At 41.3% G+C, this 26292-nt stretch overlaps 1 protein-coding gene across 1 annotated transcript in view; it reads left to right on the top strand.

Moving 5' to 3' along the window:
- Positions 1 to 8258: 8258 nt before the first annotated feature.
- Positions 8259 to 26292, top strand: part of HCRTR2 (hypocretin receptor 2) — a 104289-nt gene continuing 86255 nt past the window's right edge. Inside the window, exon 1 of the mRNA XM_089694113.1 lies at positions 8259 to 9082. Coding sequence (XP_089550239.1) covers positions 8866 to 9082 — 217 coding nt within the window. The 5' untranslated portion in view covers positions 8259 to 8865. The remainder of the gene's footprint in view (positions 9083 to 26292) is intronic.

Genomic DNA, 26292 nt, shown 5'->3' with positions numbered 1-26292 from the left:
GCAGGAGTGAAACCTTACATTTCTCTAAATAAAAATCCTGCAAAATCTGGTGACATAGATCTTTATCCTTCAATGCCAATTTTACATGACAAATAGCCACCCCTAGATGCATCTTAACATAAAGGACAGCAAATACTCAGGACAAATACCTCCTAGTTCCCAAGTGCAGATAATCTGGTCTTTAGTGGGCTTCAGTGTTATGTCACAGATACAGATTGCAGGGATGACTAGATCTGCATGGCTACACTTAGGAAAGTGAGACCAGCCTATATATGATTTAAGCAAGTTATCAACAGTTAAACAGACCTATCCAAACACCAGCAAACAGTATATCCAGAAAACATGAGGATATGAAGTGAAACAAACCAAATGACAAAATACCTAACAGGCAGCCTAATATGAGGAACACTGATAAACAGTGTAACACTGGAGATGCAAGGCACAATCAGGAAAGGTCCAAGCGCACTATTCCCAATGTACACATTCCTGCAAATGGCTATTCAGTATTGCTCGGTGCTGTAATGACCACAGGCTGGGTACCGCAGACAATCCAAGTGAAGAAATGTCACCAGCACACCAAAGATTCCTCAAATGGGTCCAAAGCTTTATTTCATGGTCAGATGATATACATAAAGGCTACATTTCAGAGCCATGTAGGGCCCCTTGCCTTACAAAGGGGCCCCTGCATGGCTCTGAAATGTTGCCTTTATGTTTACCATGTGACCAAGACTGGGATCAGTAAAGAAAGGAGCAGGTACAAGATGCAGGGCAAGAGCAAGTTCAGGAGCAGGGTCGGGATAAATTAGCAAGCAGTATCTGGCTAGCAGAGCAACACTCTGAAGCACTATGATGTTGCAGAGGAGGAACTAAATACCTTCCCAGAAGCCAGCAGCCAGAATCATGTGAAGACTAATTACTGCAGTCTTTTGGATGATGGCAGACACCCGCTGATGGACACTAGAAATACAATCTTCCACTCTGCGAACCACAGTGACACCAGCAGGTGATCCAGATCCTTACAGTATATCACCCAATCTTACAGAATGCAATCAGTACTGTGGTGGGTCTGGGAACATTTAACTGAAGCATATGGCACTCTATACAGCATTCCAAGCATTAGTAGTTCCCTGTTAAGAGCTAGGATCCTTGGAACATTTTATCCATTAAAAGATATGTACAGTGAAAGGTGGGTAGGCATCATTTTGAATTTTCAATGTTCATGTTCAATGTTATGTTGAAGAAACAGATACAAGCAACCTATCACCACCCTGTTTTATACTGTAAATACATGTAAATGTAAATTTAATGTATCATTTATACACATATATAACAAATAGGGATAAGCCAGATTGCCTTGGGTTCCTTGGGTTTAGTTCAAGCAGGGTTCAGTAAGCTTCAAAGAAGTTTGGATGCTGAACCCACACCCCACTGAAATCAAGTCAGGGAGGTGAATCTGTCAAATCAAAAATGCCAATTTTCTGTGCTAAAAGGCAGAGGTAAAAATACATTGGGGGAAATAGGGGAGCTATGAAATGTGTATCAGTGCAATTTGTTTTTGTAATTCAATCTGGCAGGGAGCAGTTATTTTTTTAAAATCACTGACATTAACAAAAGAAAAATGTTTTTAAATTGCCAGCAAAGGACAGTTCCCTTTTGGCTTCTACTTTTTTAAAATAAAAAAGTGCACACCCCTCAAAAGACACCACCCCCAAACTATTTGGAGGACCTTTTTGAGGAGATGTGTGCTGTTTAAAAAAAAGATGCAAACAATGAGATGTCATATAATGTTATATAATTTTTATATATAATATAATTTGAATATGTATATTTTTTTGCTACAGCAAAAAGGAAAGAAAAATTGCATAGTTTCCCTCAAAAAACAAACAAACCCTTTAAATTGATTTTAGGTGGATACCTTATGCAGAAAAGCAAAAAAAAGTGAGGTGTCCAGGAAATCCACACCAGACCCTTAAACCAGGCATACAGCCTGTATGCCTGAAAGGGGAGACAAGCATAAAGCCTTGTTCCTTCTGAACCATACCAGGTTACATGTCCTCAACATGGGCAAGGGCCTCTTCCCCAAAACCCTGATCTGGTGGTTGCTGGGGTCTGCAGGCAGAGGGCTTATAGGAACCCAGAAGACCTCTTTAAAAAAAGAAGGCCCCAGATACCTCCCTCCTTAATATGTGAATGAAAAAGGGGTACATACCCCTACTCATTTAGCAAAAAAGAAAAGTAACCGGAAAAATAAATATAGACAAATGTTTGACAAGTCGTTTATTACAAAAACTAAAGACCTGAGGGACCCAGCACATATGAATGATCCCAATGGTACTGCTCCCTGAATGACAGCTCCCTGAGCTGTCATGAGCTTTCTTATTGGAGAGGGGGGCATCATTAACCAAATATCCATATTTGGTTAATGCCATTGCTTAAATATGGCCAGTGACCATATTTTAGCAGAGATGTCACTGTTATCCCTGCCCCTTTGATTATGTGGCAGGGGATTCCTGACCATGTAAGCCAATGTAACAGTGACAGTTGCTAGGAATTCTATGGTTGCCAGTACCTGCTGCTTCTATAGAAACCATTAACAGTGGGAAGATGTCATATACAGTAGCAGTAGAAATTGATGATGCTCAGCTCCTGCTGAGCAGGCAAAAGTTCAAGAGTTTGTCCAGACATCCAATCAGCCAGAGTTTGGTTCAAACCATCTGCTCATCCCTAATAACAAATAACTGCTGGTGTTAAGCTGCCTAGATCCATTCTCTAATTTTTATGATTAACATTTGTTGGAAAGTGGTGAAACTGCTAGAGCATTGTTGTGTTTGTAAACCACCATATTGAGGTTTTCACTGAAATTCTGATTCAATAAATCATCCCCTGCATTACATGGATAATAGGTACTATCCCACCTAAGCTCAGCTATCCAGAACTGATATTATTAGACTCTAGAAAGAAATAATCACATTGCAAATGAGCACTTTGAAAAAGATAAACAAGTACTTACTCTTTCTATTTTCAAGACTAATAAACGTAGAGGGAACAATAGTAAAAGGCACATGTCAATTTGACAGTGAATTCAAGTTATTTAGCAGGATGCTGTGAAAACAATAAGTGCTAAACTTACTGCACACACACAAAAAAAATGAAATAATAATAAACGATTCAAGGTTATATAGATGATACAATGGCAGTTAACTTAAAATTAACCTTTGAGAACAAAAATGTGAGAGCTGCTATACTTGACTTTTAATAATACAGACCCCAGGACTGACATCTTGATCCTCACTTCAGTACATAACAAGACTCTTACGCAAAACTAGCATGCAGCCAGTATAGTCTGAAAAGTCTCAACTCTAGCTCTGCATACTCATTAGGTAATAAAAACTGGATCAGAATGACAACTGTAAAGACTGCAATTTTCAAAAGCAAGTCAGCAGTGGTAGTTTTCATTAATTAACATCACAGATTCCCTTTAAAACAACTCTGTTTCCTGCAAAAGAAACTTATAAATGCTTTCCTCGCAGTTGAAGCAAGGCTAAATGTCACTGGGATTGATTAACCACTTCCCGACCGGCCGTTGTATATAAACGGCCGGACGGTGGCAGTGCAGGGTCGGGTGGCCGTTTATAAACGGCCGCCCGCATCCGAGGCTCGTGCGCGGCTCCTAGAGCGCGCACCCGCGAGCCTGGTGATCGCCGTGTCCCTCGGATACCGGCGATCACCTGACGTGGTACAGGACCGTCCTGTACCATGTGACCAACTGTGTCCAATAAGGACACAGTCTTAATGTAAATAGAAGCCGCATGGTGCGGCTTCCGCCCCCTTGACCGCGCACGCGCGTGCCCAGAGATTGCCGGGTCCCTCACATACAGGGGATCAGGTAACATGGTACAGGACCAATGAAATCGTCCTGTACCATGTGACCAACTGTGTCCAATAAGGACACAGTCTAAATGTAAACAGAAGCCGCATGGTGCGGCTTCCGGTTCCTTCTCCTCACATGGAGTTCTGTCTGTGAGAGAAGGAGCCAGATAGCCTGAGCAAGAGCAAGCCTGATCGCAAGTGTCCCTAATTGTCCCTGATCACGTGTCCCTGACTGTCTGTCCCTGATCACAGTGTCCCTGATCACAGTGTCCCTGATCACGTGTCCCTGACTGTCTGTCCCTGATCACAAGTGTCCCTGACTGTCCCTGACCACAAGTGTCCCTGACTGTCTGTCCCTGACCACAAGTGTCCCTGACTGTCTGTCCCTGATCACAAGTGTCCCTGACTGTCCCTGACCACAAGTGTCCCTGACTGTCTGTCCCTGACCACAAGTGTCCCTGATTGTCTGTCCCTGATCACAAGTGTCCTTGACTGTTCCTGACCACAAGTGTCCCTGATCGCCAGTGTCCCTGATCGCCAGTGTCCCTGATCGCCCGTGTCCCTGATCACAAGTGTCCCTGATCGCCAGTGTCCCTGATCGCCAGTGTCCCTGATCGTCAGTGTCCCTGATCGCCAGTGTCTCTGATCGCCAGTGTCCCTGATCGCCAGTGTCCCTGATCGTCCGTGTCCCTGATCGCAAGTGTCCCTGATCCCAAGTGTCCCTGATCGCAAGTGTCCCTGATCGCCAGTGTCTCTGATCGCCAGTGTCTCTGATCGCCAGTGTCCCTGATCGCCAGTGTCCCTGATCGCCAGTGTCCCTGATCACAAGTGTCCCTGATCACAAGTGTCCCTGATCGTCAGTGTCTCTGATCACAAGTGTCCCTGATCACAAGTGTCCCTGATCACAAGTGTCCCTGATCGTCAGTGTCTCTGATCACAAGTGTCTCTGATCGCCAGTGTCCCTGATCGCCAGTGTCCCTGATCGCCAGTGTCCCTGATCACAAGTGTCCCTGATCACAAGTGTCCCTGATCGTCAGTGTCTCTGATCACAAGTGTCCCTGATCACAAGTGTCCCTGATCACAAGTGTCCCTGATCGTCAGTGTCTCTGATCACAAGTGTCCCTGATCACAAGTGTCCCTGATCGTCAGTGTCTCTGATCACAAGTGTCCCTGATCACAAGTGTCCCTGATCACAAGTGTCCCTGATCGTCAGTGTCTCTGATCACAAGTGTCCCTGATCACAAATGTCCCTGATCACAAGTGTCCCTGATCACAAGTGTCTCTGATCACAAGTGTCCCTGATCACAAGTGTCCCTGATCGTCAGTGTCCCTGATCACAAGCGTCCCTGATCACAAGCGTTCCTGATCGTCAGTGTCTCTGATCACAAGCGTCCCTGATCACAAGTGTCCTTGATCGTCAGTGTCCTTGATAGTCAGTGTCCCTGATCGTCAGTGTCCCTGATCGTCAGTGTCCCTGATTGTCAGTGTCCCTGATCGTCAGTGTCCCTGATCGCCACACAGCGGCCCAGCTGTGTCCCTGATCACTGCATAGCGTCCCAGTGTCCCTGATCTCCACACCAGCAGGTCTTGATCACCTCCACACTACCAGGTCCTGATCATCATACCACCAAGTCTTGATCACCGCCACACCTGCAGGTCCCAATCACAGCTATACCAGCGGGTCCTGATCGCCGCCACACTAGCAGATCCTGATCACAGCCATACCAGCAGGTCCTGATCACCACCCCAGCAGATCCTGATCACCACCAAACTAGTGGGTCCTGATCCCCGCCATACCAGCGGGTTCTGATCGCCGCCACATCATTGGATCCTGATCGCTGCCAAACCCACGGGTCCTGATCACCACCATACCAGTCATGATCACCTGAGAGCCATTACAGCAAACTGTGAGTACTTTTTAGTCTTTGCACACAGTTTACACACACACTCACAAAACATTGCCTGCCAGCTCACGGTATCTCTGATCACACATTTGGTATCGCCATATTCAGGAAGAGTTACAGAATGTGTTTTGGGGTGTAATTTTAAGTATGCCTATGTTGTATAATAGAAATATCTCATAGATTGACAACTTTGCGTAAAAAAAAAAACATTTTCATTTTCTTTTCACATTTTCCAAAAACTTTTGGCAAAAAATGCAGTCTTCAGAAGACTCCACATGACTCTTAAAATATACCTTGGAGTGTTTGCTTTCCAAAATGGGGTCATTTTGTGGGTAATTCCATTGTCCTGATGCTCCAGGACCTCCAAAATGGCATTAGGTAGTCAAGAAATTAGATGTGTCATTTTTTCCCCTAGAACTGCAAAAGATGCTTATTGGATGTGGAGCCCCCTATGTGGCCAGACTGTAAAAAAGTCTCACACATTTGGTATCGCCATATTCAGAAAGAGTTATAGAATGTGTTTTGGGGTGTAATTTTAAGTATGCCTATGTTGTGTAATAGATATATCTCATAGACTGGCAACTTTGCATAGAAAAAAATACATTTTCATCTTCTTTTCACATTTTCCAAAAACGTTTGGCAAAAAATGCAGTCTTCAGAAGACTCCACATGACTCTTAAAACATACCTTGGGGTGTTTTCTTTCCAAAATGGGGTCATTTTGTGGGTAATTCCTTTGTCCTGGTGCTCCAGGACCTCCAAAACTGTGATAGACAGTCAAGAAATTAGATGTGTAATTTTTGCCCCTAGAACACCTAAGGGTGCTTATTGCATGTGGGGCCCTTCTATGTGGCTAGGCTGTGAAAAAGTTTCACACATTTGGTATCACCATACTCAGGAAGAGTAGCAGAATGTGTTTTGGGGTGTAACTGCAAGTATGCCTATGCCGTGTGAGAGAAAGAACTTGTTAAAATGACAACTTTGTGAAAAAAAAATTAAAATTATTTACTTTCATCATTTCCCCTTAAAAAATTTGCAAAAAATTACAACTTCAAAAAACTCTCCTTGCCTTTCATTAAATACCTCAGACTGTCTACTTTCCAAAAAGGGGTCATTTGGGGGGTATTTGTATTGTCCTGGCATTTTAGGGCCCTGAGAAACTATATAGGTAGCCAGTACATCAGGATTGATACATTTTCAAATATATCAAATATATATACCGTGGTCTGTGGACTCTATAACTTTAATACAGACTAAATAATACAAACTGATTTGGGTTATTTCTACCAAACAAAGGTAGCACAATGGATTTTGGCCTAAATTAATGAAGAAAGTATATTTATTTGCAAAATCTAGTAACAAAAACGAAGAAAAACATGTTTATTTTCAAAATTTTCAGTCTTTTTCCACTTTTCTAGAAAAAAATAAAACCCCCAGTGGTGATTAAATACCACCAAATGAAAGCTCTATTTGTGTGAAAAAAATGATAAAAATTTCATTTGGATACAGTGTCGTATGCCTGAGTAACTGGCATTCACAATGTGAGAGCACTGAAAGCTGAAAATTAGCCTGGTCAGGAAGGGGGTAAAAGTGTCCGGTCTGGAAGTGATTAACAAAGAAAAATATGCAAGGAATTTTCACTTTGCAAGGAAATGTTTCCTTAGCTTAGTGGATGAAGTGAAGTTCTGCTGACTTTCACCAGCAAATCATGCACAAGCAAAAATACTGTAATTTGGATATTCTTTGCAAAGTGAATTTTCACCACATTCCCCAAGATAAGGGCAAATTCCCTTGCAAAAAGAACAGCCTATTTGCCATTAGTAAATCAACCCCTATATACCTGTTAATACAAGAAGGTCTGGCAAAGTGAGCAACCTATTTGCCTTTAGTAAATCAACCACACTGTTCTCCAGCACTTCAAGCCTTTGGCAGAATCTTCATATCCCACATGCTTTATGCTACAATGGATGCCTTGTACTCTGCTGCGCTAAATGGTTCTTCCCATCAGCCCTTATGTCACTATTGTGTCCTGTGGTGCAGTATGACTGACAGATAGAACCACAGCTGAATGGCAAGGTATATTGACAGAAATGACTTAGTAGCTTTAAACAGCTGCCATTCTCACCTTCAGTAATTTGTCAAGGTTCCACTTTACACTAAACAAGGTACTTTATTAAACTATCTTTTGAAGATCAGCTGTATCTTGTTCTTTAAGTGAGTTCATACATGTATACTAAAAGCTTGTTATACTTTGCGCACATTAGTAAAGTCCACTACATTACATGTCAGTGATTTCTTTTCTACATTTTACCTTTGACAATAACACTACAGCAAATTTCAGGTAATTCTAACTAGCTTTTGAGGGCAAAAAAACTAAATCTCTGCTCAACCTATCAGAGCTCCCAGTCAGAAACAGCCGTATCACGGGCACACTCCCTAAGTTCTCTGCAGTCTGCAGCACACAAATCAAGGAGCAGGAGTGGACTGGCAGCAGTTTTTGGAGCAGGAACAGAGTAGTTGTCATAGAGCTGAACCTGGAAAAAACAACCCTTCGAACAGATTAGGTTAAACAGTTATTAGAAATGAGTTACTGATTAGCTAACCTGGATGGGAAATTAATTGCACAATGATTGCAGCAGAATTTAGCTGCTAGCATGAATTATACCATTCATAGAGAGAATCAATGATCTTTATTGTGTAGCATACAACAGGCAGCCAAGCTCTAAACCGTAAGGATGGAGGGGGAGGGACTGCAGGGGGAGTGAGCACTTCTGCACAGGACCCATTGACATGGATTCAAACACTGAGATTGAAGCACGCTATTCTATTCTCCCTCTGTGCTTATGCTGTTTCATTCAAGGCAAAGGGATAAAAATGTTAAGTAAAGTAATGATATCTGTAAAGGGAAACTACAGGAAAAGAGTTATGTGTCTTTAACTTTGAGCACAATCCTACTTCTGCAGCATTTTGTTTTGACATGGATTCTGATATCCATAAAAGGATGCTTTTGTGTGCACCAATATAAGTTGATTCGTCCACTGGAATTTATAGCTCTTTATGCGTTCTATCGGAAGCGATCACACGCTGGAAGAATGCCAGGAACTAAAGTTGATGATTATCTTTTTAGGAATCGATCTACACTAGAAACAAATGTAACACAGGAACCACTTCTGAACCTATCTTCTGATTATGATGATGAGTTTCTGCACTTTCTTTGGAGGGAATATCTACACCCAAAGGAATATGAATGGGTCCTTATTGCTGGATATATTGCAGTATTTATTATTGCTCTTATTGGAAATATCTTAGGTAAGTAAAGAGTCAATGTATAATTTCTGTTGCTTCTAATAATGCATTTTAGAATTATTAACTGGGCACCCCAAAGCTTTGTAGAGTGCAGTAACTTATAACAAGCAATCACAATATACCTTGCTTTTTAATAGAAGTGCATTGAATGTCCTGTGCGTGAGAATTATTTTGATAAAAGATTTAATTCTGTCATAAAACAGCTTATACAGACTTTTGAACTTCATTGGAAAATATCTGATTCATTACAAGCTACAATTTAGTTGATCTGAGATGGCCCTGTCCACTGCACAGTGGTGCTGAAATCCACCAAAGCTCTACTTCTCATGCTTTTGATGAACTCATGATTATCCAGGTGCATGTTGATGTCATCTTTAAATCTAAACTTGTATCATAATTTCCCACTAGACAGTTCATTAGCCTCTTGAACTGAATACATTTTTTTTCGGGCAATCTTAAAAGATGGTTTTGTTAATTTTTTACTGGATTTCAAGAAATACCTGTAAATACCTGTAAAGCACTGTCATTGTTTCCTAGCAGGAGATTCATTTGGGTTTATATAGCAATTCGCCCAAGTACATTTAGAGCGTGTGCAATCATTTTTCTTGGCTTTTCTGACGACTTAGGCAGTCGTCTTTGTAGAAAATAGTGCTGATAGTTGTGGTTTGTAATTAAAATTATTGACTTCTCTAGCTCTTTGAAAGATTTGCTAGATACATTAATCACTTTTTGTCAAGGTGAAATAGAGGTATAAACTAAATTCTCAATAAGATCTGTTGATAAAATATTTTATCTGTGGTTCACTGAGGCATATTCTTAGAAAGCAGGAATACACACATTTGTCAATCAAATCAGAAATGCATGTGAGCTGGGATGTAGTTAAAAGCATCAAAGTATTTTGTGAGCACTATCCAGCTTTAGCATTGTTTCCTTGCTGAATATAAACATGTTGCAGAAGGGTTGATTTACTAAAACTGGAGAGTGCAAAATCTGGTGCAGCTCTGCATAGCAACCAATCAGCTTCCAAGTTTTTTCTGAAGCTTAAAGACTCATTCTGCACCTCCCCCCCACCAAAAAAAAAATTAAAAGACAGCAGCTACAAATACTGTTGCTGATGACTTTTAATATTAGGACACTTGCCTCTCCAAGCATCTAGCGGTTTCCTCATCTGAGCCATTTCTTCAATCGGCTGTTGGGTTCTGGCACTGCCATCTTGACTAAGGGAAACTGGCAGTGAAGCCTTTTTGGCTTCATAGCTGGTCTCCTACTGTGCATGCACAAAGTGCTGCACTTTTTGAATGGGCCACAGTCTTCTGGGACCTGTGAAGTGTCCCAGAAGGTTACGGGAGGAAGGAGGGAGACCGAACTTCTGGGTCAGTTGCCACAGCAAACTGAGCCAGCAGCAGGAGAGGGTACCTATCCAAACCAGGTACCTGCTCCCCTTCCCCCCAAAAGGTGTCAAATATGGCAGCAGAGGATGGAGAAGGCAGACAAGCAGAGCTTGCCCTTTAGGTGGAACTCAACTCTAATTGAACAAGATTACGTTAGAAGCTGATTGGCTACTATGCACAGTTGCACCAGATTTTGCACTGTCCAGCTTTAGTAAATCTCCCCCAATGTCTGCTAGGAGAACGCACTCTAAGAAGGACACTATTATTACACTCAAATATGTTTCCTAAGTAAAATAAGTCTACTTAGTTCATATAAATTCAAATGTCATGCCTTTCAATGAATAATTTTACTATTTATATTAGGAGAACAGAAATAATGAGATATTTGTTTTAAAATAGTTATTAATATTATCAGTTGCCTGTGTTTTTTTAATATTAGTTGCCTGTATTTTCTGTGCCGAATGCACCAAGATGTAAAATTGTATTTTTTGACTCATATTCCAAATTAAGTGAATATGGGTCTTAATATTAGCCCCTGTAAATGCTAACATTTAAAAGAAATAAAAAATACATTACAAAACCTGTAAGCTAACTGTAGGCACACAACAAGATCTGATTTGGATCAGAATGATTAGTGAATATCTGCAGATTGGATTTGACATTAGCTGACCCAAAAGACTCAATCCAATGAACACCTTACCATTCACACGATGCTAAGAGTTTAAATAAAATATATGAACTAAATTCACACAACGTTCTTTCTTCTTTGCTTCACACGTGTTTCTCTTTCAGTTAAAAATAAGAAAACAAAATCTAGAGTTAAATTTGAAGAAGCAAAGCTATGGCTATAGAATTAGTGAACTTTACTAAGATTCACAATTTACTTTGTCACAGTTGGGGACCATTAGTATTATCCACATCTATGTAAGGTAATCAGTTCATTTATTAAAATGCAGTATTTTGAATAATAGTAGCATTTTAAAAAAATCAATAAAGTAAGAAAAACACAAGACAGCAAAGCAGAATCACAAATATGGATCAGACAAACCGCTGGCCATGTGGATTTTTCATATTCATTTGTTTCTAACATGTGGACTGAACTGCAGCAGTTCCTTGATTCATCAGTGATCACACAGAGCCATCTAGTGTTGTGGATATATAATTATCTTTCTTTCTCTGTATGTGTACCAAGGGTGCATTTACTGAACACTGTCAATATGTATTTGAGTAGGTAAGCCTGTTGCTGTAAAGTTCCCCTGCAGAAGTCCGTGTGGATGAAAGGAGCAATTACTGTAAATAAGCTGGGATACGTGTGCATTTTATGAATTACCTTTTTTATGGGAGCATGGAATAAAGCACAGGTATAAAATCAGGTTTGCAGAATTTCACAGACCTGCAGAGTCACATATCTATTTTTATTGTTCATTTGTTTCAATTTAAACTTAAATAATTTAAATAAGCAACCCTTCCACCCTACAAAATACATAAATACATAAATAAATAAACCATGATAGATGCCTACTTTATGTCCAGCACATGTAACTGTTCCTTTATATTAAAATAATGATCAGAATTACAACTGAATGAGCTGGTCACTTTTTTATTATTCTTTATCAATGGTATAATACAATGATATCCTCTCTCTCTCTCTCTCTCTCTCTCTCTCTCTCTTCCCTCTCTCTCTCTTTATCCCCCCTCTCTCTTCCCTCTCTCTCGTTATCCACGTCTCCCTCTTCCCTCTCTTCCCTCCCTCCCTCCCTCTCTCTTCCCTCCCTCCCTCTCTTTCCTTTCTCTCTCTCTTTCTTCCATCTCTCTCTCTTCCCCCCCCCCCCCGTCTTTCCTCCCTCTCTTCCCTCTCTCTCTTCCCTTTCCTCCCTCTCTCTCTCCCTCCCTCCCTCTTCTCTCTTTCTTCCCTCTCTCTCTCCCACCCTCCCTCTTCTCTCCCCCCCCTCTCTCCTTCTCCCTCTCTTCCCTCTCCCTCTTCTCCCTCTCTCTCTCTTCCCTTTCCCTCTCTCTTCTCTCTCCTTCTCCCTCTCTCTCTCCCCTTTCTTTCTCTTCCCCCCCTCTCCCCCCTCTTCCTCAGATCCTATGGGACCACATCCACCCCTACCCCCTCTCCAAGGGCTGCTGATCTCTGTGCACCAGGAAGGGGGGAAGGTGTGTGCAGTCCCATACGATGTCAGTGTAATCTGCTGGATGGATGATAGGAGGGAGAGCCCACAGAAGACAACATAGCTCACCTCCTTTGTGCTCTTTCATTGCTTCTCTCCCTGCTCCAGGTATTCCTCTGGTCCTGGCTCGTCAGCTGCTGGGGGGAGAGGTGCACGATTGTCGCTCTGCAACTGCCCTCCCCCACATCGATCTTCCTGCTGTCCGCTACTGCTCAAAAGGTCCCTCCTTCAGGAGGGGGGTTCTGCCCCCCTAAATATTGCTGCCCTAAGAAATCGCCTTGTTTGCCTCGCAGTTGATATGCCCTTGTATACAGTATGCTCCCTGTCAGGATGGATATCCAGCTGATGGCCTTCCTTACACTTATGCATTCTGACCTTGATCTCTTTGAATAGAATAGTAGCTGATACTGAGCGCTATTGGTATAGAGCCAAATTAATAGTGACTAGTAAAGTATTAAAAATTAGCAAGGATGATGACAATGTCATCCAGAATAAAAAAAAGAAGGATTTTATTATCCACTTGAAGGGAATTAAAACCATTGTTCATAGTCATACATCCAATGTAAATGAAGGAAAAAGTGGGTAGTATAGCCCAAATGTGTGAATGTGGTCAATAAAATTGGCTTACTGCTGAGGAAACAGATACCTCCAGACCAGGGTGCAGGAGGCAGTAGAGAGGAATCCTGTGGGCTGCTCTGCTGGAAGATAGGTCACCAACTGTGAGAAGGTACCACTCACAGAACAGGATGCCACCTCAGATGTCCCTGGAACAGCATCCTGTTCTGTGAGTGGTACCTTCTCACAATTGGTGACCTATCTTCCAGACTTTGGATCTGTATTAGACGACTTTTGTACCCAGGGCATCCTTAGGTTTTGATTCTGAGATCTACCCCTGGAGTCTGGGACCTGTGAGTGGTGAAACAACTGCCTGGTAGATAAAGGAACAGCAACCGAAGCCCCTGAAACCTTAAACGAAGGGTGTTTGAATTTCCTCTTAGAGGGTAGAAAAGTACTTTTACATCCTGAAATCTTTTTGATATATTTGTCCAAATCTTTCCCAAACAGCCATTCCCAATGAAAGGGAAAACTTGCCAACAATTTTTTGCATGGCAGTTCTACTGACCAACTCTTCAGCCACAAAACCCTGTGCATGTGCACTGATAAGAAGGCCAAGCGAGAAATTTGGCATCAACCGCAAAACACAAAGTACATGGAACATCCTCCAAATCCTCAGCTGAGCATTCCCCCTGCACAGATGGTCATACAATCCATTGCTTGACAAGGTCAGAAAGACTCAGGCAAATGCCAATAGCTGCCACAGCCGGCTGTACGGCAGAACCTGCCAGGAAGAAGAAGGCCTTAGGAAGAGACTCCATCTTCTTATCTGCTGTGTCCTTGAAAACCTGTACTTTTTCTACAGGATATGTAGATTTATTCAGGGAGGAAACAGCTGAATTCACTACAGGCAACCCCCATTTCTTAACAAACTTTTGTTCCATGGGGTACAAAACAGAACACATATTTGGTGGCACAAAAACTCTGTCTGGGTAGTCCCAGTCAGCATACATAATTTCCTTTAGAAGAGGATACACCAGAAAGGCCTGAGTACTTTGTGAAGGCTTCAAAGAGCCCAGGGAAGAATAAGTAACCTTAGAGGTTTCTATCGAAGGTAGCCTGAATCCAGACCGTACCATATCAATAAGGTCTTGGACTAAACATGAGACTGGGAGGCAGAGACCTCCTGCTTCTCCTCAGGCTGTGACTCCTCAGACAGAAATTCTACTGCCTGACCTTCCTCCAGCTCTTACTCATCCTTAGGCTCCACCTATTCCTGCTCCAGGATTGGTGGGTCTAGAGACCGGGATCTATCCTGCTTCTTACTCCCCTGAGAAACTGATGCAATCATCCCAGTGATATTATATTCTAAACCCGCTAAGACTGAAGCAAGATCATCCTTGGTTACATATGCTGAGGCAGAAGCCCCAGCAGTAGCCACAATGCCAGATAGATGCAGCGGCACAGACTGCCCAGTTGCTTCTGGCCTGTCAGGAGAGGATATTACAGCAGACCTTCAGCTAGGTTCCTCAGGATCTGGTAGTGGTACATTAGTGCCCTTTCCTTCTGCACCTCCCCCACTCTGCTTTCTGGAAGACAACACTTCAGATAGCGCAAACCTGTGCACCTCTACTAGTAACACAGATCACAATGATACATCTATGCAAGTGGTGTGCTGAAGTAAAAACACTCAATGCAAATGCTGCCTTATGTGTCCTGACTGACTGGTCCATGCTTTCCCCTCAGAGGAGTACTCACGTGGTCCTACAGAATAGCCTGTTCTGTGTCCTGGCCACAGGAGATCTCTCAGCAGCAGCAGCCCACATGTGTCCTGGCCTCCAGATAAACAAAATATGGCCAACTTCTGTTTCTGGCCGCACTCCCTCTAGGGGCCGAAAACAAAACATATCTCGGGAACAACAGTGAGCACTCCCCCTAGTGGAAACTCAGTCACAATACCTCTCCCTTTCCCTCCAATTTGGAGCTTTGTTTGTTTCTCTTTACAGAGAGAAAAAAACAAGATATCTTACCAGTCCCACCGCAGGTCCCTGACCAACGTCAGGCACAAACCTTCACCCATCACAGCAGGCATTGTCATACAGACCATCAAGGACTCAGTCCTCATGCTGAGGATCTACTGCCTTGGATCCAAATAGCACCCCGCTGAAAGCACCTTGGTCAGATTTAAAACTGCACAGGGTTCCATCTGCATGGGGTCCAGTGCCGTAAGGCTGCGTTACAGGCAAAACCTCAAGGATTATTCTCCTTATCCAGAGAGGTTTGGGTACTATCTATTTTAGCTCATAACCTTCCAAATGGATCAGATTAAAGTCCCTGATTCTCTAATGGAACTGTTCTGTACTTTCAGGTATGCTCCAAGAGCACAGCAACACTTTCAGTGACCAGCCACCTTACATATACTGGAGAAAAAACTTCCTGTATATGAGGGGTTATATAGGGGAGGACCTCCTCTTTGATTGGCCAGCCAGTGTCCATTCATCTATAGGTGGCCTATAAGCCACATAGTCATGAATAGCCTGCTCTGTGTCACGTGATGTACGATAAAGAAACATAGTACATTGATCAATAATAAAATAAATGCAGAAATACATTTTGCATAAACACTCTGTGTATTGTTAAAGATTGCAAAGTTTATTTTTGTTTTGCCTTCAACTGTGTCACCTGTATGAAAAGTGAAAGCAATTGTAGGGTAAAGGAGGAAAGGGGAGCACTCAGTTCTATTATAATTATTCTGTCAACATTCTTTCATTTTGTTTATCACTTTTACTTTATTTTCTGAAACTGGGATTTCAAATGCCAGGGTCAGTACAGTCACATAAGTGCTATACTTTCTTGTTTTTTTTTTCTGAAGTTTATATACTGTATATTCATAGCATGCACAACTTAATTAATTTGATAATACTGTAAGTTTCTTATTGGTACATTAGTCCCCTAGTTTTCAAAAGTGTGTGTGTGGTGGTGGGGGCTCTTTTATACATATTAAATAATGAAAGAGAATATACACATCTGACTTGACACCATACTTTTGCAAATGCATATAAACTAGACTATGACTAGAGGAGTATACAGCCAAAATTTATATTTTAGCTTTTGATGGATGCCAAAGAGTTGCTCAAACTAATGTTTTTTTTTTATCATTTGGAGACTCTAGAATGAAATATTTGGCTTCATCCTTTGACTTAAATCCTTTGCACTGAAAACTTTGATTCATGTCTGTGCAACTACCACAGCAGTTACAAGAAGATTCCACTCTCACTGTTGTATTTTCAATTTACTATATACAGTGCAGAATGTGAAAAATGGAATGAGAACATCTAAAACTCCACACTGGGTGTCATTGTAGACAGTAGTTTTGGCTGTGCCCCCTGGCTACTGGACTCCCGAAAAAAATAGAAGAAGCCATTATATATAACAAAGCTCACTAGACTGCCCCTAAAAATGTCAACAAATTGTCCTATAACTAGAAAATGTTTCTCAGTTCACTGCCAATGTACACATGTTCACTTAATCTTGGTGCACCACAACTTGTTCACCAGCTCTTCATTGCAGACTTTTTTGAGAAATCTGAAGCAATGTTTTTTTTGTAAGGATGCAATTGTAAATAAGCGGTTTGAAAATTCTGGCTCCACCAAATCATCAATTAAGCCAGCAACCAGCATTTAATAATTACATGTAATACATACAATACAGCAACTATATGAATGCACATATGAATGTGTGGGGATGACAAGCAAGTAATTACATTGGCAAAGGTGCTCAGTTTTCCTGAAACTGATTAGGGATTTCCAGGGGATTCCTCAGACCAGAGTCTGTGATCTATAAAACATCACCCTAAAGGAATGATGGGGTTTAAAATAATTTTTTTAACCATATTTATAGTAACTGCATATAGTTTGCTAAAAGGAATTGCTGTCTGTCTTTAAGATGCGTTGCCACTAATATTCCTAACAGATTCTCCCCAGGAGATTTATTGATTATAGTTTACATAAGACAAGAGTCAGCATGTTTAAAAGATGAGTCCATAGAGAGCCAATTTGATTTAGAATATACTGTACCATGTAAAATGCTTTACCTTTTAGCAATCTATAGATGTGTTGGAAAGAGTCTTCCCTAACCTATCACCAGATTTTAAATGCTTACAATGACAGTCAGCAAGTAAATTTTTTGATTAGAAGACAAAGCAACATTTTTATAATAGTCTTTTTCATTTTAAGATGAACCATGGAGAAATATTCTATGCAGGCCTCTTCTTACACCTCTTCTTACATGTCATGACACCTATTCAGCAAGTACAGAAATGTTTTGTAGCACTTAGCACTTTAGGCAAAGCAATATCTTTTTAAGTGAAAACACTGGATTTCTAGCGGAGGTGAACAAGTGAAATTTCAGTTTCATCACTGAGCATGGCAGACCAGCATTTGACAGACAGTCTGGCTTTGGTTGTGCTTTCACTAATAGTTTTAACTACAGTTAGGGCTTCTGGGAATGAGCAGAAACTAAATGTGCATGGGTCAGGGAAGGTTAAATTGTTAATGTTTATGTATTTCATTGAGTTAAAGGCATATGTAAAACTTAATAGTGTAAATACAAGGGCTAAAAATGCAGCTATGTGTTCTTTGGGATCTCAAACCGGCAAAATAAATTATAGAGCATTTTTGGGTAAAGATCCATCTGGATTTGCCCCTATTATATTGCTCCTTCTACCTTGCAATGCTTTTCACATATTTATTATGCAGCCCTCTTAGTTCTCACACTTCTATATTTGTAAACCTTGCTGGCTATCTCTTCTGCCATTCATCTTGTTCCTATGATAATTCCTGCACACTGTTTCTCTTTCTGATGTGTCTATATAAGCCATTTCCCATAAGCCCTTGCTATAACACTTTTGGAGCTACTCTTGCTGTTAGAAGTCTGATTACTAGATATGCAGTTGTGTGCTTCCTCCTTTGGAAACCTTGTTCTCAATTCCCATCTGGTCCATAAATCTAGCCTTGTCCTTTATTAATCTGTTATAGCCTGTCTGGAGCTTTAGTTTCCTTAGTAGAACTCTTTGTCTCTTTGTTGTGTTAGTTCACTCCTAGGTATGTTTTTAGCACTAACATGGTTTTGCAGTGAATTCACTATATTTGGATATGCCTATAAGTTGATGATGCAATTATGTCAAAATGTTTGTCAAAATCGTATGGAGTTAGTAGGGGAGAGCAGATCTCACAAAAAAGTGGGAGTAAAGAGGGATGGTTTAAGGTGCAGTCAAAACACAAGTTTGGACCCTACCTTGGTTGTTCAGGTGTTTGGACTAACACTTGAATATTTACTTGTTTGGCAGGAGCTGAATGGTAACAACAATTTTACTTCTGATATTATACATGATAGCTTCCTGCTGTCAATGATTAAGGAGACCAATGGGTGCAGGCACTACCTAGTCCTTAACATTCAGTGAAGTCACCAGCCCCATTTACTTACATGGTCTGAAATCCTTGTCCAAGTAAACAAAGGAGCCAGGGATAGTTAAAAAAAATTCTTCTAAAATTCTTCTAATTCATTCCAGATCCTTCAGGTTTGATATTAATTTTAGGGGAAAACCTATACAAAAATACAAAATGGCATATGGTTTCCCTCAAATTCTATACTCGACTTTTTGGAACTCTATGCAAAAATAAAGAAAAAAAGCCTATGGTCCAGGAAAAAAAGGGGACAAGCATGTGCTCCTGAACCACACCAGGCCACATGCCCTCAACATGGTTGGTAGACTTCCCCCAAAGGACAGGTCTGGCTGATGACATATATACAAAGGGTGTCCTGAGTGATGTCATTGACCAAATAAGGATTTAACCATGTTTTGGAGAATTACATCATGGGCAACCCGATGACATCAGTAACCAACTATGATTTGGTCAATGATGTCACTTAAGACACCCTGCCCCTTAGTTTATTTAAGAACTGTGATCCACTGAACCTGTCATTCAGTGGGAGTGAAGTGATGGGACAAGATGTGCATTGGTGGGCAGCATTTGTTATCTGTTAGTGGTTCAGCAGGTAGAGGGCATCATGAATGACATGCTTTTACCTAGCTGAGTAATATGATTGACTGTGTTTATTCATCATAGGACATTTTTTGGGAGGGTTTCTTCATTAAAGGAGTGGTCACAAACCGTGTGTCCTTCTTTACTGTATACATTTTTTTGGATTGTAATGTTGAAGGGGGAACCATAGTTTTGATTTTTATGCAGATTCTCCTAAACATCATACCATACCTGAAGGACCAAGTATGAATTGGGTGGGCGGAGTCCTGGCACCATTTTTTTAACTATCCCTGGATCCTTTGTTTACATGACCTGGAATTCCTGCTAAATGGGTAAATATTCGGGTGTTAGTCTGAATGTCGAAACAGCCAAGGTCTTGTCACAACCTGTGTTCAGACTAAACCTTAAAGAGTACCTCCACTTTTGTTAAGAAGTAAAAATTCCCCCTGGGTGATTATTGTACATTTCAGGTATTTTAACAAACTTTGTAGCAGATTCCTACCTTTGGTTGCTGTGAGGAAATAGCTGTTTCTTTAACCAGACAGATCGCATACTCCTTTTTTAATAAGATATGGTTCATTATTAATCAGCAGATGTACTTTCTGTGTTCCAATGAGGGAAGCTGCAGTGTCTGCATCCCTTTAAAAGTGATATATCCTTTTGGGGAGCATCTTATCCACTCTTACATTTATGTTGCAGGAGATGTCTAAAATCTGACTTGTATCTTAGTGCATACTTCTGGGGCAATCAGTGAGCCAACAACACAAGCAGGAAATTGCATTTTTGGAAGAATTCTGTACACTAGCTGTGTACAGAACACCTCCAGGTTGCCATGTTGCATTAATTTACAGAAAATTACAGTGCTACAAGTTGAAAAGGAAAGGTGATTTTTAATAACATAAAATGACAAAAAAGGCTTGTGTAGCAATTGTATATGCTAGATTATATTTTCCATGGAAGTGCAGTTACCCTTTAAACACATGGCTAGTCAGGAGTATGGTCTGAAACATGTTGATGCTTAACTAACAGAAAATTTGCTGTTTAGCTAGTTTTGCTCCCATCCATGATTGTTAGAAGACAGCAGCAATTAAACTATTCTCCAGCAGCTGGTGAACTCACAGTGCATACACAGCCAGAGCCAGCTGATGTCTGTCTTTAGCCAGAGCCCTGGCTGCTGTGAAGACGGAACTAATGCTATGAAACATTTGCTCCATCATGCACTGCCTCACACAGCCTGTGCCATAATCTTGCTCTTAATCCCCACCACCACATTTGATTCTAGCAGCAGACACTGAAAGGCATCCCCTGAGCCCTAGCCGTAAACACTTTTCCTATGTAGCTGAAAAGGTTGATATGGTCACGAGGTCACTACCATGAAAAAAGCAAAGCGATATGGAGACAGCTACTGTAGTTGATCTCTACCCTATTCCTTTTGTAAGTCCCATTATAATGTTTTGACACTCTTCTAAACCATTTGACACTTGCTGTGGATATCATACATTGTGAAATACAGTAGCATATATCAAACTGGTTTCCCTATATTATTATTATACAGTATTTATATAGCACCAAAGGGTTTGCTCAGCGCTGTACATTAAAGTGGGGGACAGTACATGAGACAATACAGTAACAATACAATACACGAGCGGTTTGAGGGCCCTGCTCTTTCGAACTTACAATCTATATGACATTACAGTAAGTCCCCAGCATTCTATTGTTTCATTTCACAGGTGTAATTGCAATACATAAAATACAGCTTGTTTTTTCCCTATGTATAAGTGAGACAAGCTATTTGACTACAATAATTACCCCAAATACCAATACTTTCCAGGGGTTATTGCTGGAGGTTGTCATTAGCCCTAACACTAATGCTGTTGACTACTGTTGTTGCCACAAACACCAACAATGAGGATCATTTTACCCCCACAATCTCTTCAGTGTAGTCCCAGGCTCTATTTTTGTCTAAAACATAGCATAGGAAAGTTGGTACACTACAAGCCTTATGCTGTGCAGCATCTTCTATATTGTTTTTACGCATTTGTTGGCCATACACATAAGCATGTGGCGGGCCTTGCACTACGCATTACTCAATTTGCTTCTTGACTCCTTGACTGGGGTGTGACTGATATCAGCTTTGAGAGAACCCTGTCTAGTAGGCCCTGTATAGCCCAGGAAAACTGTCTGCCTGTACCTCATATGAGCAGGCAGTTACTTGAGAGCAGGAAGATCAATGAACTATGAGAGCCCTCACCAGTGCCCTTGTAATTCACTGAGAACTACAAGCTGTCAGCAGCAATTGCTGACAGTATGAATGAATAATGGGTCTGTGTGGGTGGAGATCCACATGGCTGCACTGTTTTCAAATTGTGATGCCGGGTGCGGAGGATAGATCCCCAGCCTGCTCTCACAGTAAGGTGGGATCAAAGGGAGAGGCTGAAGATGCTGGAACACCCCAAAAACATGTGGAACATGTCACATGTTCCAAAGATGAACTTATCCTTTAAAGCCCCCCTTTTTTTTTTTGTTAGTTTTAACCTGTTCCAGCCTGGCCAATAGCAAAATTACAGCTGAGCTAGATTCATTGATCCTGGTGGGCATCATATGACGGGGCCACACTGTGGCGAGATCTGTCACCAGCTGTGTCCCTCGGACACAGCCAATGACAAATTTGTGTTCCAGCCCATAGCCAGTACCATGTGACCTGCTGTGACGAATCTAAACAATGGCTGACTTCCTTTCATGCCATCCATTGTATACAATTAGTGTCACTAGCTGTGATTGGTCACAGTGATCACATGTACAGACTGGGCCAACCACAGCCCAGTCATGTGATTAGCTGTGGCCACTCACAGCTGATCACAAAACAAAAACCCTGAATTAATTGATTTCATTCAAATGCTTGTTTATAGCAAAGAAATTCTTTGCTATAAGCAATTATACTGTGTAAAAAAAAATACCGATCACTTTCCCAGAGTAGAACAATGTTACTATGGTAACATTATACTACTCTGGTTACAGTGTGTTATGAAAAAAAATTGTAAAAAAAATGAAAAAAGGAAGTAAAAAATAAATAAATAAAATTGAAAGAAGTAATTAATTAATCAGTGTCCCTGATCTACACTAATTGTATTGATGATGCTGTACTGCACTTGTTACAGTTTGTACAAAAAGAAATTCTTACTAAATACCTCGGACTGTATACCTTGCAAAAAGGTGTCATTTTGGGGAAATCTGTACTGTCCTGATAATTTTTGGCCTCAATAAATTAGATTGATCGATTTCCAGATATTTACCATAGTTTGTAGATTCTATAACTTTCCTACAGTCTAAATAATAAGTACTGATTTGGGTTATTTTCACCAAAGAAATGTAGCAGAATACATATTGGCCTAAATTTAGGAAGAACAATTATTCGTTTGCAAAATATTATCACAGAGACAAAGAAAAATGTGTTTTTTTGATAATTGTTTTTTTTAATGTAGCAGAAAATAAAAAAAACAAGTGGTGATTAAATACCAGCAAAGGAAAGCTCTAGTTGTGTGAAAAAAATTATATAAATTTACTTTACACAGCGTTGCATGACCACGCAATTCAAAATGTGAAAGCGATGAAAGCTGAAAATTGGCCTGGGTAGGAAGGAGGTAAAAGTGCCTGGTATTGAAGTGGTTAAGTGAACTGGAGACAGGTAACAACCTCTGTAAACTTTTTGCTTTTTGTGTTCTCATTGAGAAGGTTTCCTACTTAATGTTTTAACATTCAGTATTAAACCCAAAAGCAAACAATTATTATATTGCAGCTTATCAATTCTTAAATGTGATGACTGCATTATATTCATTTTTAGGCTTTCTTTCTTCTATTTTCATCTAGTGATTTAGCCAATAACTAAGACAATCCCATTTACCACCATGTAAAACCTTTTTCCCAAAAGGAAAAAAAAATGTTTGCTGTAACTGATTATAAAATATTAGCTGAAGCTTGGATTCAATTTATTATTGTAATCAAATATGCTAATAAATGTAACATTCCCATCCCTCCCAGACTGACAATGCTGCTGTTTGTTGTGTAGTGAGCTCATTCCTCCAAATTGAAGTCTTACTAATACAAGAGGTGTGTTACTGGCTAGATCAGGGGTGGGCAAACTTTTTGACTTGAGGGCCGCAATGGGTTCATATATTGGACCCGGGGGCCGGACCAAGAGTAGATGAATGATGTGTATGTGTCATCCATAGTAAGTATAATAATATTCCCCCATAGTAAGCATAGTAATTAATCCCCCATATAGTAATTCATCCCCCATAGTAATTCATCCCCCATATAGTAATTCATCCCCCATAGTAATTCATCCCCCATATAGTAATTCATCCCCCATAGTAATTCATCCCCCATATAGTAATTCATCCCCCATAGTAATTCATCCCCCATATAGTAATTCATCCCCCCTATAGTAATTCATTCCCCATATTAATTCATCCCCCATATTAATTCATCCCTCATATAGTATTTCATCCCCCATATTAATTCATCCCTCATATAGTATTTCATCCCCCATATTAATTCATCCCTCATATAGTATTTCATCCCCCATATTAATTCATCCCTCATATAGTGTTTCATCCCCCCTATAGTAATTCATCCCCCCTATAGTATTTCATCCCCCATATTAATTCATCCCTCATATAGCATTTCATCCCCCACAGTACTATTCCCCCCCAAGTAGTAAGCCAAGTCCCCCCTGTGTCAATTCACTTACCTTTGCTCCGCGCGTTCCTCTCGCCGTGTTCCCGCGCTGTTCCGGTCTTCAGGGCGGACTGTGAGAGGAGCCTAGCTCCCCTCCCCTCACGTTCGTCACGCTGCCCCGCCTACACACATCCTGACAGCCACATCCGCGGGCCGGATTAAAAGGTCCGCCGGCCCGTATACGGCCCGCGGGCCGTAGTTTGCCCATTGCTGGGCTAGATCATCAACTGAAAACAGAGGGAAAATATCAAAGAAAGGAAAACTGATGCAGCCACCAGATTTAATGATTGGTAAGCTGCAATATAACACATTTTTTATTTTGGTTTTATTTCAAATAGATTTTTATTGAAAGGATTTTAAACAAATATAATAAAGTTCAACGTAAAAAACATTGTAGATCACATTTGAATGAGGTGGTAAGTAGAGGTATACATAATCTGAATATATGTTTCCATACCAGTTGGCTGGGGACGATGTGGGCATGTTTTCATATCATTGCAAGACAAGTATATACTAATGTGAACCTAGTGGTTTCGGATTATATTAGGGATGGGATCGGGGGGGATGGAGGAAGGGGGGGGAGGGGGTTTATTTTGGTTTTAATACTGCTTAAAGTGGCTGTGTAATGAGAGTAATTTTGGGATTAATATTACACTGCTCAAAAAAAAAAAGGAACACTTTGAAAACACATCAGATCTCAATGGGGAAAACATCATGCTGGATATCTATACTGATATGGACTGGGTAATGTGTTAGGAACATAAGAATGCCACATCGTTTGATGGAAATGAAAATTATAACCTGCACAGGACCGAGTTTAAAAATACCCAGCAAATCAAAGTGAAATAATGATGCATCAGGCTAGTCTATTTTGATGAAATTTCATTGCAGCAACTCAAAATGGTACTCAGTAGTTTGTATGGCCCCCACGTGCTTGTATGCATTCCAGACAATGTTGGAGCATGCGCCAAATGAGATGACGAATGGTGTCCTGGGGTATTTCCTCCCAGATCTGGACCATTGCATCACTGAGCTTCTGGACAGTCTGAGGTGCAATATGGCAGCATTGGATGGACCGAAACATGATATCCCATAGGTGTTCTATTGGATTTAGGTCAGGCAAGCATGGGGGCCATTCAATGGTATCAATTCCTTCATCCTCCATGAACTGCCTGCATACTCTCGCCACATGAGGAGGCATTGTCATGCACCAGGAGGAACCCAGGACCCACTGCACCAGCGTAGGGTCTGACAATTGGTCCAAGGATTTAATACCGATACCTAATGGCAGTCAGGGTGCCATTGTCTAGCCTGTAGAGGTCTATGCATCTCCATGGATATGCCTCCCCAGACCATCACTGACCAACCACCAAAACCATCATGCTGAACAATGTTACAGCAGCATAACATTCTCCATGACTTCTCTAGACTCTTTCACGTCTGTCACATGTTCTCAGGGTGAACCTGCTCTCATCTGTGAAAAGCACTGGGCACCAGTGGCGGACTTGCCAATTCTGGTGTTCAATGGCAAATGCCAATCAAGCTCTATGGTGCCAGGCAGTGAGCCCAGGGCCCACTAGAGGACGTCGGGCCCTCAGGCCGCCCTCATGAAGTCAGTTTCTGATTGTTTGGTCAGAGACATTCACACCAGTGGCCTGCTGGAGATCATTTTGTAGGGCTCTGGCAGTGCTCATCCTGTTCTTCCTTGCACAAAGGAGCAGATACCTGTCCTGCTGATGTGTTAAGGACTTTCTATGGCCCTGTCCAGCTCTTCTAGAGTAACTGCCTGTCTCCTGGAATCTCCTCCATGCTCTTGAGACTGTGCTGGGAGACACAGCAAACCTTCTGGTAACGGCACGTATTGATGTGTCATCCTGAAGCAATTGGACTGCCTGTGCAACCTCTGTAGGTTCCAGGTATCATCTCATCATACTAGTGTTGACACTGACCCTAGCCAAATGCAAAACTAGTGAAAAACAGTCAGCAAACCTTCTGACAATGGCACGTATTGATGTGCCATCCTGGAGGAGTTGGACTGCCTGTGCAACCTCTGCAGGGCCCAGGTATCGCCTCATGCTACCAGTAGTGACACTGACCTTAGCCAAATGCAAAACTAATGAAAAACAGTCAGAAAGATGAGTAGGGAAAAAAATGTCAGTGGCCTCCACCTGTAAAACCATTCCTGTTTTGGGGGTCGTCTCATTGTTGCCCATCTAGTGCACCTGTTGTTAATTTCATTAACACCAAAGCAGCTGAAACTGATTAACAACCCCTTCTGCTACTTAGTTAATCAGATCAATATCCCAGGAGTTTAA

Source organism: Staurois parvus, unplaced genomic scaffold (assembly GCF_062004578.1).
Source record: "Staurois parvus isolate SC_StPar_1 unplaced genomic scaffold, SC_StPar_1.0 ptg000652l, whole genome shotgun sequence".
Classification (NCBI taxonomy): Eukaryota; Metazoa; Chordata; class Amphibia; order Anura; family Ranidae; genus Staurois; species Staurois parvus.
This window is presented reverse-complemented; position numbering and strand designations above follow the sequence as displayed.